This window comes from Schistocerca serialis, chromosome 8 (genome assembly GCF_023864345.2).
Source record: "Schistocerca serialis cubense isolate TAMUIC-IGC-003099 chromosome 8, iqSchSeri2.2, whole genome shotgun sequence".
Classification (NCBI taxonomy): domain Eukaryota; kingdom Metazoa; phylum Arthropoda; class Insecta; order Orthoptera; family Acrididae; genus Schistocerca; species Schistocerca serialis.
The window spans coordinates 307719231-307733829 of NC_064645.1; the positions used below are offsets into that span (position 1 = coordinate 307719231).

The 14599-nt window shown below is 39.1% G+C and overlaps 1 protein-coding gene across 1 annotated transcript in view; it reads right to left on the reverse strand.

Moving 5' to 3' along the window:
- LOC126416990 (uncharacterized) overlaps positions 1–14599 on the reverse strand; it is a 335028-nt gene that overhangs the window by 166890 nt on the left and 153539 nt on the right. Inside the window, exon 15 of the mRNA XM_050084875.1 lies at positions 9436–9590. Within this exon, the coding sequence (XP_049940832.1) occupies positions 9436–9590 (155 nt within the window). The remainder of the gene's footprint in view (positions 1–9435; positions 9591–14599) is intronic.

A 14599-nucleotide genomic window follows, 5' to 3' on the forward strand; every position in this document is an offset into this window, starting at 1 on the left:
AATCTGTTATGATGTGCACAAATGCAGTGGAAATGTGGGCCAGACTGAAGAATATTCATGAACAGTGATCTGCAGTTAATGGCACTGATGCAGAAATTTTTTGGTTACAAAATGTCGCCAACAGACACAGTTGCACAACACATCAGTCAAGTGAGTCCTTGGTACAAGCATTAGCTGATTTTGGCAAACCTGTTACAGAAGTTGACAAAATGGCTACAATTTTGGGAAGTCTGCCATCAAAGTTTGAAATTTTTTCAACTGCTGAGACTTGTTTGCTGAAGAGCAACAAACGTTCGATAATTTGACTTTAAGATTATTGAAAGAAGAGCAAAAACTTTTACAATGTGATGAAAACTCAACTGCCTTCGCAGAAGTTAATGTGGACAAAACACACAAGTTCAGTTCAAATGCTGGTGACAACAGTGTGTCTAATGTGGTCAGCAGCAAAGACATTGAATGTCATTACTGTCACAAAAAGGGCCATTTTAAATCTGAGTGCAGGAAACTTTTAGCAAAACTTAATACAAAAACTGACACATCAGAGCACCAAGAATTTGGGTGCAGAACATATGTATGTTTTTGCTCCAGGTCGTGAAAACATTTGGTTAGCTGACAGTGCTGCGTCAAAAAATATGACATCACACAAAGAGGAGTTCAACACATTTACGCCAATTTAGTCGGATGACTCATTTGCTCAAATTGGAGATAACTCAATTGTCAATGCAAAAGGGACTGGATTAGCTGAAGTATTGTCATTAGTTGAGGCTAAATGGCAACCTTGCACTTTGGAAAATGCATTATAAATTCCTAAGCTAAAGAAGTCAAGCAACGGAAAATCCGGGATGGAATATAACAATTGTAATATTTGTGAGAGTCTTTTTGTTGTGCCATGTGCGACTCAGCATCTTCGCTATATATTGTTAAGCTAAAGGTAAATTTATTTTCAGTGGGAGCAGTCACAAAAAGAGGAATGAAAGTTATTTTTGATGACAAGAGAATGGAAGCTCGCAGCTCAGGTCTAACTGCAGCAGGAATTAAGATGGACAATCAGTGTTATCGAATGTTGTTTAAATGTCAAGATGTACTACAGGCAAATCCTGCTTCACTGAATTCCACCATGATCTGGCATGAGACACTTGGGCACATTCATTTCAGTAGTCTCAAGAATATGGCTGATCTGATCTTAGTACCACATTTCAATATGAAGAAAGTTGAAAATCTTCGTTGTGAACCATGTCAGTATGGTAAGATGAAAAGAAAGTATTTTAATTCAAATTTGGAATCAAGATCAAAAGTTCCTGGTGAACTTATTCATGTAGATTTGAGTGGATGGATGAGAAAACTGTCTCTTGGAGGTGCACAATTTGTATATAGTTTTCCAGGATGATTGCACTTATACAGGTTCGTGTATTTTCTTAAAAGTACGCATATTTTTGGAATTTCAGATACTGATTGAAAGACAAACTGGAAACAAAATCAAAGTTCTGAGAAGTGACAATGGAACCAAATTCATAAATGAGCAATTTGAAGATTATAAACAAAGTGGTACAATACATGAGAAAACAAGTCCCTATACACCACAGCAGAATGGCTGAACTGAACAAGAAAACATGTCCATTACTGAGTGTGCACACACTGTTTTATTAAGTACTGATTTGTCTCACGAATTGTGGGCAGAGACAGTAAATTGTGCTGCATATATCTTAAATTGCAGACCACGTAAAGGAAATGACAATGTGACACCACATGAAAAATGACTTGGAAAACCTCCTTCTTTAGGACACATGAGGAAGTTTGGATCAGCAGCATACATACATGTTCCTGATAAATGTAGATCAAAATGGGATAGTAAATCAAATACATTGATCATAGTTGTCTATGATGGGTATAGTACCCATTATTGCCTCTACAATCCTGATTAAAGAAAATTACATTCTCCTGCAATGTCTCTTTCAATGAAGAACAAACCTGTAGCTTAAACATAGAACAAAGATATACTGAATTTTACCTGGGAGATCATGCTGCATAAGATGTTCAAGAGGAATCAGAAGAGGATGATATTGGTGAACAAATAAAAGAAAATCAAAAAGATTTTCAAGAGGTATCTGAAGAGGATGATGCTGGTGACCAAATGAAAAAAAAATCAAAGGATGAATGTGAGAGATTGGTCTAATCTGTGAGCACCTGCTCATTTTCAGGACCAAGATATAGCTTGTTCTGCCATTGTGTATGAACCTCAAACTTTTGAAGAAGCAATGGCATCAAAAGAGTCATCAAAATGGAAACAAGCAGTGGAAGAGGAAATAACATCCTTGAAGAAGAACAAAACTTGGGATCTAGTATCATTACCGCACAACCGTGAGGCACTTGGATGATTAAGTGGGGCTACAGTGTGAAGCAGAATTCTGAAGGAAAAATTGACCACTTTAAAGCTAGATTATGTGCAAAAGGTTATTAACAATGAGAAGGCATTGGTTACGAAGAGACATTCTCTCCTGTGGTCCAATATTATTCAATCAGGGATTTATTAGCCATAGAAGCTTCACAAGATACAGAAATTAGGCAGTTTGATGTTAACACTGCATTCCTGAATGGGGATTTGAAAGAAGACGTTTATATGGAGCAACCAAAAGATTTTGTTCTAGAAGCCTCAAATAATGTTTGCAGACTGAAGAAGAGTCTATATAAACTCACACAATCACAAATTTGCACAGTTTCTGACAAAGTTTGGCTTTGTGCAACTGAATGCAGGCAAACATGTTTTCCATGCTTCAACAGATGACACTGATGTTTACCTAGCATTTTATGTGGATCATGGCTTTCTTATTTGTAAGTCTCCAAAAATACTGGAAAATGTTTTGATAGCACTGGGATTAACGTTTGAAATTACTGTAGGCAATGGAAAATACTTCTGTGGACTGCAATTTCAACAAAGCCCTTCTAAATCAATTGTTTACTTCAGAAGTTCAACATGGATGATTCAAAACTGAACTCAACACTTTTTGATGTTGGAACCATGTTGCACAGTGGTAACTCTCCTTCAAACCAACATGAGTTAAGGGAGATGGGAAGCAAACTTCATCAGTAGGCAGTCAGCAGATTAATGTTTGCAGCAACTGTCTCATGGCCAGACATCATGTTCACTGTGAGCATGGTGAGTAGGTTCCTGCATAATCAGGGTCTCGATCATTGGCATGCTGTTAAAAGGATTATGAAGTACCTACAGGGGACCAGAGACTTGACAATAAGGTTCAAAGCTGACTCTACTGGACTGGTGGTCTACACAGATGCAGACTTTGCTGGTAACTGTGACACTTGTCAGTTAATGACAGGTTACATGAGCTTGTTAGCAGGTGGACCTGTGACATGGTGTTCATGTCAGTAGAAATGTTTAAGCAGATCAACAACAGAGGCTGAATACATAGCAGCTTAAGATGCTGCTACTGAAGTTGCTTGGTTGCATGATTTTCTCAGTGAACTTGGTTTTCAGTTAGACAAACCAACAACACTCCACGTTGACAATCAAATTGCTAGTTGTCTAATTAAAATCACAGAACACCACAACCATACCAAGCACACTGACATTAAATACCATTATATACGTGAACATGTTGAAAATAATGAGACTGAAATTTATTATGTTTATTCTGATAAAAACTTGGCAGACTTATTCACAAAACCTTTAACTAGAGAAAAATTCATATCAAACAGAAAAGCCCTGTCAATGATCTCAAAATAGACACAATCTAATATGAATGAAGCATATCACCTACAATATTTTACATGCAATAACTTGGTTTGTCATTGACTGTTCCTTGCAATTGTTTACAACTAAGTTACTCATATGTAGATGACAGTGTTGTTCAAGGAAGTCATAAGATGAAAACTGAACAAGTCAAACTGACTTTACAAAATAAATAAAGTAAAAGATTTGGTTAAGTTGAGGCTGTTCTTGAGAATCAAGAGAGATAAGAGGGGGAATGGAATAATTTTGAGGCTGAAAACTTAGAAAAACCTGTTGAAGAGGTTTGACACAAACTCACACAGCAAATTAACACTCAAGGAATAGAAGCTCAGGATGATAAGAAACTGCATGACAAAGTGTCTCACAGAGAATTAATAGGATGTTTTCTTTATGTAACTCAAACAACACAACCCGCATTAATTTATGCTGTTAATTATTTCAGTCATTACCAATGTGCTCCAAAGGAATCACATTGGGGATGTTTAAAGAGAATACTACATTATATAATAGGCACAGTAAATTATGGGATACATTGTAAGAATGGGGGGAACAGTGAAACTGTAGTAGTTTATGTTGATGCTAATTGGAACAATAGGTCAGACCGAAAATCGACATCAGGTTATGCTATAAAAGTGTTGGTAATACTGTAAGTTGGGGAACTAAAAACCAATGTACTGTATCACTCTATTCTACAGAAGCAGAATTTGTATCATTTGCAACTTCGTGTTGTAGAATATTTTTGATTTGAGAAGCTGTTTCATGACGTCAAATTTCTTACATATTTCATTTTCATTTCATTTCTTTTCATTTATTATCATCCTTTTCATCATTTACATGATATAGGAATTGTCATAATACTGTCCAGAGTATGCATAGCAGAATATTACAAATTTCTATCAAACACAAAAAATTAACTTTATGTTGAAAATTAAAATATTGAATTAAAACACATAAAATTAACATTGTATAATATGTAGAGAATGGAAACACTGAATTAATGTGTTGCTCTTTTACATGTTCTTTTAACATGTACTGTAAGTGATGGATTTATATATATTTAGTACATTTTGGAAAACATATATTAGACATAATTTTAGAGTTAAAGGAGTATAAATGAGACATAGAACTAACGGTGAGAACGACATGATATTGATAATACAACTATCAGTTAGTGATATAAGGATTCAAAATATTCCTCTATATTTAGATTAAAGTTCAGTCTTGATCACGTTATGTCTGTATTAATGAGTAACCGGTTTCGGTTTTTTCTATAAAACCATCATCAGACCCATTGGCTCCCTTGGGTTGGTAGGTGGAGCTCTCCTTGCTGCTGTGCAGTTGACTGCACAGCAGCAAGGAGAGCCCCACCTACCAACCCAAGGGAGCCAATGGGTCTGATGATGGTTTTATAGAAAAAACCGAAACCGGTTACTCATTAAAACAGACATAACGTGATCAAGACTGAACTTTAATCTAAATATAACAATTAATTGATCACTGAATTCCAAAAATGTTTACCAATATTCCTCTATGCTATAAAAACATTTATTTATCATAAACTTTTTTAATTCTGACTTAAATTTTCCTTCATCTTCTGTTCCCCTGATGTAGAGTGGCAGAGCATTATAAAGCTTTATTTCATAGTGGCTCACATGTTTTTGAGTTTTTGTTTTTCTTGTTCTTTCTACATGCAGATTCTTACAGATGCATGTATTGTAGTCATAAAGATATGAATTTACACGTAAACTACTCAAGTGTGTTCTTGTATGCAGTATGCTTTTTAATATGTACAAAGCTGGCACTGTAAGTATGTTTAGCTGCTTGAACAAGGGCTTGCAGTGTGTTTAAGTATGAGTTTGTTAGAGATTTCTATTTAAAAAGGAATGTAGAGATTAAGTACCAGTACAGTACTGTAGATGATCAGTTAGCTGACATTTTTACGTAATTGTTGTGCAAACTAAAATTTCAAAAATTCTCACAATGATTGGGAATGTGTAAAGTTGCAGATTAACATTGTATAGAACTGAGGTAGAGTGAAGGAACTGCAATTCTATATTTTGTTATTTTTGATTTGTTTGCTACTTATCCATTTTTGGTAATGAATGTCTTTGGCTTGATCTACACAATGAGTGCATATACACATGTTATCATAAAGTGTATGTAATGTATTGTTCTTTCTTAACTAATGTTACTTGCTTGAATTCATGCTCTGCTACAAGTTTTCTCAACAAATGTTCACATGTTCTTGAAAGTGCAAATCTTACGTATTGATTATTTTCAAAACTCAGTACCATAGTTTTGTAGCACAGGTTTTTCTGCTTACAAAAATGTCTACTTTCACTAGAATAACTTATTAGTTTGTTAATTATTCAATTTGGAAAATTTCACATTCTATAAACTTTTTAATGGGCTTTGTAAATACCCAATTTAGTAGAAATAATTTTCATAAAATACTACCTACAATTTTGCCTTTTTCTGGTTATAGAATGTTTTCTTGTTATACATCTAATAATTAAATATATGATCTTTCATTTTGTAATTTTGTTTCCTCTAGTTCTGCTGTCTGTTATCTTATTATTAAAAATGTAACACTAATTTTGATTTTTAATCTAATGTTTATCTACTAGTAGGTGAGTAGGACAATGACTGAGTGAGTTCATGCTCAGTTATTGAAATGTTAACTTCAGTGTCAGTCACTGCCCAACACTCAAGTTATAATCAATTCAGTGTCATTATCTGATAACATTATGCAAAGGATAGACTGCTACTTACCATACAGTGGAGATGTTGAGTCACAGATAGGCACAACAAAAAGACCGTCAAACAACAACAGCTTTTGGCCAAAAAGGCCTTCATCAGAATTACACAATATACACACAAACAAATGCTCAGGCAAATGCAACTCACTCACTCACACACACACACACACACACACACACACACACACAAACACACACACACACACACACACACATCACTACTGCCAGCCTGCAGTCAGCTACTAAAGTATAAACTTCACTTTATATGTCAGTCATTGTTCTATATTCGAATGATTAAACATCCCTACGTTGCCATCAGCCTGTCAACAGCATTAATCCAAAATGTAAACTGAGCAGTTGGTTCGTATTCAGTGATCAAACTTTAACTACTGTGCATAAATATTGTGAATCTGTGTATTAAGTGACCAGTAGTAAACTGTGACTTATGGAGCCTATGGATACAACTGCCCACCTGGTTTATATACTGAAACCATTGCTTTTGACAAAGCTAACCATTAGGCAGTGAGACAGATTGTAAATAACTAAACAGAAATTGAATATTGAGTACTGCAGCAAGGTTTATATTATTTGACATAAGTCCATAAGATACTTCCACAACGGGAAGAAAATCCACACTAAGTTCCAGAGCAGTTACAAAGTGCAGAATACCAGGCAAGTAAAGTTACAACCTCCAGTTCACTGATGACTCCTTAGAAAATTGTCTTTACATAATGCATGCCCTCACCCCTGGGTAACTCAGATACCTGAATTAGAAAGTAACTAATAGCTAGAGGTATATATATGATTTTATGTTTGTACCAATCTGCTGACAGAAAGGTTCAAAAATACCAACCCCCTCTACCTCCCCTCCTCCCCAAAGAAATGTTATATTAACTTCCTACCTCAGTTTCTAATTATTAGAGCCAACTGACAAAAGCCAAAGTAGTCAAACACTCAGGAAATGAGCAAAGGAGAGCAGATGCAGGAATCCTGAATCACCGTCCTGGTTGTTTGCCATTGTCTTCCTCCAACCTGTTATGAAGTGTCGCATGTGTATCTGTGTCATGTGGATGGTTATGATACATACTTGTACAGTGTAGTGTTGTTTGTTATGGATGATGGGAAGGGAGTGAATGAAACCTGTGCCAGCAAACTGGCCTCTCCTCTCAAATAGCGACAAGAGGAGTGCCATGTCACATGCCCTTACTTCACAAAACACTGCAGACAGGTTTGGAATTTAATCCAGGCCATCAGAAACCTTATGCCACTACCTCTTCTCCCATTTCCAGCTAAATGCTGGCAGTGAAATGTTCCACCATGTGGATTTGAACCTTTTTATCTCTGAGTAGAGTGCAACCCCACAGACGTATATTATCGAGCTCAGCTACGAAGGTAGCATCAGTTGATTGACTCTAGCATTAAAAGTATGAAGAAAAATGGTAAGATTATTACAATATTGCAAAGCAAACTCCATACTGCTTGTTACTAAGGAACTTGTGAACATATTCAGTAAGGAATTTGCTCACTTGTGGTTGCCATACCCATACTGTGTATGCAAGTATTGGGAAGACAACAACAATGCCTCTATCACTTGAACTATGTTCAACCACCAATCACTTCATTAATCTAGATATAAAGCAGTTTGCTATTGCAATATGCTGATGGTTTGGCAAGACCTTCCTGGACTAGACATTCCCTCTCCACCATGTCTAGAGACACATACCTGGTGCCTTATTCCTACAAACAGTCAATTTTTCTTGCACACTTGCTGACCAGCCATAAACCTTCATCATTTAATACCACTCACACCTGAAACAACTGAATCACATTCTGTGATAGGGTTTCATTGTAATCACACCCCAAAAATGGAATTATGACTTACACACTGTTTCCCACCCTTTCAAAATGGTCTGCTGCTGCCCATTCAACTTTGTCCTTATCTATCCCATTCTGGCTCTCAAACTAGTCCTACTGCATGGGATCCTATGGAAGGCTCAAACGCAAGACCTGCCCAAAATATCTGCCTACCACTTACTCCATCCGCATTGTCACTCAAAATCTCAAATCATGTAAGAGGTGAAGCCACATTTAAAACTATGCACACCCATTTACCAACTTAACTGCAACCATTGTATAGTAATGTCTATGGTCTTGACTACAAACCACCTATTCTGTCAGATAAACAGCCACTGACAAACTGTGGCCACGAGTCAACTGAACAACACAGTTACAGATACTACTAATAAGCACAATTTGATTGGCTTAAACAGTTGCATTACAACTGAAACCATCTAAATCTTCAGATAAAGCCAGTATTCTGAACTGCACTTTTTTATTCCTGCATTCTTAGCCTCATTCTCTATTAGTTCCTTCTTTCTAACAGCCTCTGCATTTTGTCATGTTTTCATCCCATTAATTAATATTGAAAGTTTTACACTCCTCCTGTTGCTTTTCCAGTGCACTCTAAATCATTCATGACTTGTTTCCTAATATGTTTCTCTGACTCTGGGTTCTTCACAATATTCTCAGGTTTGCTCCTAGAAGGACCCATCTCCCCTCCATGAAAAGATTTCAATCTTATACCCTGTATGTGTACACATATTCCACACCATCACAATGTTTCTGAACAGCCTCCCATACTGTTCTCCCCTATGATAATCCGACAACTCCTTCATACCCCATCATTGACCCCAGCTAGCTTCTATGCATTATATATGGACAAACATGAGTCACTTATGTGTAGACGTATACTTCATAATTATATTTGGCACTATATGAAAAAAGTATAGTCTCTAAATGTCTTTATAAAAAGGAAGGAATAATGATTGCAAGTACAAAAATTTATATGTCTGACACATTCTATTAAATGAAGCTGAAAATTTATTTAATTAATAAGGAGAGGCAGATCTTAAGAAGTCTCATCATGCTTACCAGATGTGTCCATTGAATCTATCATGTCTCTGAACTCAAGGACATCTTTTAGCAGACTTTGCTGTTCACCATGACGTGGTAGAAGCTGCACAATTTGCACACTTACATCCAGGAAGTCCAGGTTTGCCTGAATTGATTCATGACTGTTGTCCATGCTGAAAAACCATCAAAACAGCAACTTGCATTTTATGTGCTAGGAAAGCCAACTGTTGAGCCAACTATTGCACCTTTGCTGGCAAAATGGACATGGATAGTCCAACAATAAAGATTCATCTTACAAACTCTGCTAAATTCAAATTGAAACCTGTGATATATCCTCTGTACCTGACCATTCCTGTATCTCTAATGAGTGAACATTGTAATTTATTACTTATCCACTCTATGTGGTTTGGTGCTTTTGGTAACTGAGACTTCCCTTGGCCATTAAGAGAGGCTGGAAACTATTAATGACAAAAAGAATAGTTCCAATCATGTAGCTCACACAGTATTTAACATTGGAAATCATCACTTTAACTTTCACTTGTGACGTATTTGTGAGCAATGGTCAGTTCAAGTTTCACAATTCTCTTTTATATGCAGGTAAGGGAAAATCTACGTAATGCACTTTGCTACAGCTAATGCTATCAAGTTTCTTTGCAGTAAACATATTCTTGATGAAATAATCAACAATAGTTCAGTGTGGCAAATGAAAATCAACTTAGGTTTCACAGTTACAGTTTTTCAGGTTGGGCAAAATTATACAAAGTTGCACAGTGAAAAAAATGTGGCACTAATTAATACTGTTTCTACCAGAGCAACTGAGGCAGACTTTGCTATACATGTCAACATAGTTATTACATCTGTAATTTCTGGTCACAGCCTCTTTCAACATAAGTGTTATACATTTTGTATCTGAAGCCAGACTCTAACACAAATTGAAATAATGAAGTCACATCATAGTCTGCTGGTTTCAGGCTAGTGATTTTGCGGGTAGGTGTAAGAACATGTTCTGATTTCTGAAACTATTTAAAGTTTTGAAAATCGAGTAAGTAAACATTTTGCTATTTTTTGGATTATAGGACTTAACTGTTATGCTGTTTATGGAAAATATTGAAGGTTAGTAAATTATAAAACTATACAGAACATTATTATGCTTCTGAGTTAGAAATACCCAGCTTGCAAGTATGGGACCCATCTTGAAAATAAAATATTTAAATTATATATTAATAAAAAACTTACTTAGTGTCTAACTTAATAAGAGAGAGGGGTGGTCTGATATAGACAACATATAGCAAGAAAAGTAGAGTGTTAAAATTCAGAATCTTGTAAGCATGAATGCAAAAAAGGCAGTTCAAAACTATGAGGTTCTCAACTTTCAGTGTTAGTTATCTTGGAAGTTAATTAGCTTCAAGTATTTTTTCAAAAAGAATGAAATATCTACTTTTGAATGAATGGTAACAGCACTTAGTATTCTATTAGATCAGTGTGTTTCCCCATTATTTACTATAGTCAAAATTTCAAGTAGTCATTGTTGTGACTCGCCGATCTTTCAAAGTGCCGCCGCACAGTTATGCACGTCCTCTACATGCGACGCTGTCTGCCAGCCATGCAGCAGCCGCGCCACCTACTGACGTTCACAAAGAATCCTATGCCGATTCCATGGTATGGGATGCTATTATCTGGTTGGTGCTCGACATAGAAGTTGGGCATCGTGCCCTTCAGTTGGCAAATCTGACTCTCGATGAAGTCCTATCCGTCACACAGTCTTTTGAAATATCTCACACCTCTGGAGCACAAATAGAGGCAGGGGGTTACGTCGGGGAAATACAACTGCTGTGCGCTGCTGACAATGCATGCGGCATGTCCCCGCTGGCCTATGTGGCCGCAGTACGCTCCCAAGCGCAGCCTCGGCCTAACTGTAAACAAACCTCTAAGAAACTGCAGCAAAACCCACGGCAACTTCCTTCATGTCCGCGGTGTTTTATGAAACATTTACGGGAGAATTGTCCCCAATGTTGGGCCGTGTGTCACAATTGCAACAAGAAGGGTCATGTGTCATCCGTTTGCAAATCCGACCGCATACCTGATGTTCATGAACGTGACGCTGATTCTGCTTCTGTGTTGTCTGTCGATGGTACTTCTTCCCTTTCAGGGAAGTTATTCCTCACTGTCCAAATACTTGGTCGGGATGTTCACATGCAGGTGGATACTGGTTCTGCTGCCACTATAATCAACTCTCAGATGTATCTTCAGTTGGGTTCTCCAATCCTATCACCTGTCACTAGGCAGTTACGAATGTACAATAAACAGAAGATTTCTCTCTTGGGACAATTAGATGCTGAGGTATCTTACAAATCCTTCGTTCGCACTGTTCCCATATTTGTGGTAGACCATAGTAATGCAGAGAATCTTTTTGGTTTCGATCCCTTTCGCATTTTTGGGTTCTCCATAGATGACTCTGTCAATATTGTCTCTGATGCTATTCCTTATGCCTACTTGGATTCCTTGTCGATGACATTTTTGTCCCTTTTTTCTCCTGGGTTAGGCCATGCAAACGACTTTGAAGCTCATATCACGCATAAACCCACTGCTCAGCCTAAGTTTTTTCGGGCTCATCCCATTCCTGTGGCCCTTCCTGATTGGGTAAAATGGGAGCTGGATCGTCTCACTGCTTCAGAGATCTTGCTTCCTGTCACTTCCAGTGAGTGGTCCTCTCCTGTCGTTGTCGTTGCTAAGCCCAATGGTGATATTCATCTCTGTGGCGATTTCAAAGCCACTGTAAATGCTCAATGCCTCATCAACTCTTACCCTATGCCCCGACCTGAAGAACTGTTTACTAAACTTGATGGAGGCCAGTATTTTTCTAAACTTGACCTGTCAGAAGCTTATCATCAACTTCCTCTCGACACTGCTTCCTGGCAGTTTCTGGTCCTTAACACGCCTTTTGGCCTCTATCAATACCAACGATTGCCATTCGGGGTTGCCAGTGCCCCTGCTCTCTTTCAGCGATTCTTGGAACAATTATTGCTCCCTGTCCCTGGGTGTATAAATCACATGGATGACATTGTTGTCACTGGCTCCACCACTGAAGAACATCTTCAGAATCTCTGCACTCTTTTTCATGTCTTACAGACTGCCAGTCTTAAGTGTAATCTTCAGAAATCAAAATTTTTTCAGGCATCTATCACGTACTTGGGGTTTCAACTGTATCGGGATGGTATTTGTCTGCTTCAGCAAACTGTCGCTGCGATCGATGCCCTTCCTTGCTTTACATCTGTAAAGGAACTGCAGGCCTTCTTGGGAAAAATAGCCTACTATCACATGTTTTTACCATCTGCGGCTTTGGTGGCTCAGCTGTTGCATTGCCTGTTTCATAAAAATGTGCCCTTTCACTGGTCCGCGTCATGCGATGCGGCTTTCCAGAAATTGAAGACTATGCTGAAACAGGCCCCGTGCCTGACTACTTATTGACCTGGCAAACATCTTGTTCTTGCCACGGACGCCTCTCAATATGGGGTTGGTACAGTCCTTGCGCACTGTTTTTCTGACGGTTCTGAACAACCCATTGCTTATGCCTCCAAAACGCTCACAGATGCCCAACGAAAATATTCTCAAATTGAAAAAGAAGTGTTGCCCATCATTTATGCTCTTCATAAGTTTGGTGTTTTTCTCTATGGATCCAAATTTCATCTTGTTATGGATCAAAAGCCACTTGTTTCCTTGTTTCATCCATCAACGTCACTTCCCGACAAGGCCACACACCGCCTCCAGTGTTGGGCTCTTTACTTGTCTCATTTCAATTATGAGATACATGTCCAGCCAATGGCTCAACATGCAAATGCTGATGCACTGTCTCGCCTTCCCATGGGTCCTGATCTGGCATTCGATAGGGACGAACTTTTGTGTTTCCACCTGGATGTTGCCGAGCAGCGGGTTGTGGACGGGTTCCCCATCACCGGGGACTGGCTGGCGGCTGCTACGGGTTCTGACCCTACCCTCTCCTGGGTTTTACACTGTATTCAGAAGGGTTGGCCAGATCGTCCATCCGCTAAGACTCCTGATCTGTTGCGGAAGTACTACACTTAGTGCTCACAGCTAGGGATGGTGTTATCCTCCTTTCTACTGACAGTGCTTCGCCACATGTTGTGGTACCTGTGTCTTTGCGTGCTTCGGTCTTGCGCCTCCTTCACCAAGGGCACTGGGGTGTCTCTCGCACAAAATCTCTGGCGCGCTGTCATGTATACTGGTCCGGCATCGACTCTGAAATCGCACACATGGTCACTGCCTGTGACTCTTGCGCGTCACAGGTTGCCAACCCGAAGTCATCTTTGTCACCATGGCCTTTTCCTGAGAAGCCCTGGGAGCATATTCATGCTGACTTCACGGGACCTTTTTTAGGTATTTATTGGCCACTCGTAATTGACGCCTACTCTAACTTTCCTTTCATTGTCCTTTGCGCGTCGCCTACCACCGTGGCAACCACAAATTCTCTAGCTTGCATTTTCTCTTTGGAAGGCCTTCCCTCTACTCTTGTTACTGATAATGGTCCGCAATTTGCCTCTTCTGAATTTGTGGATTTTTGTGCCCGTCACAGCATCATGCATGTCACGGCACCTCCGTTCCATCCACAGTCAAATGGTGAGGCTGAACTACTGGTCCACACATTTAAGGCTCAGATAGGGAACTCCTGACTTCTTCTGCTGCTGATGATACGCTTCTCCAATTTCAGCTTTTTACCGTTTCACCCCCAAGGGTGACCACAGCCCGGCTGAGCTCTGACATGGCTGACAGCCCCGCACGCTACTTCATCTTCTGCGGCCTTCCATCTCACGGCCGTGGGTGCCTTCGCTTGGCCAGTTCATCACTGGCGACCTTGTATGGGTACGGGGATATGGCAGGCGACCAAAATGGAGTCCTGGCCACATCTTACAACACCGTGGCCAATGCCTGTATGAAATCCAAATGGACACGGGTGTTGCAGTGCATCATTCGTACCAGCTTCGGCCTCGTGTGCCGACAACGTCTGTTCCAAATGCTGCTACACCACCTTCGGCTCTACCTGACGCTTGGGGTCTTGGCATCTCTCATTACTCACAACGCAGCCCTCTCACCATCATCTCAGTGCCAGCACAAGAATGGATGCCACCAGGAGACGTGCCCATGCAGGAACCGGATGACCATCATC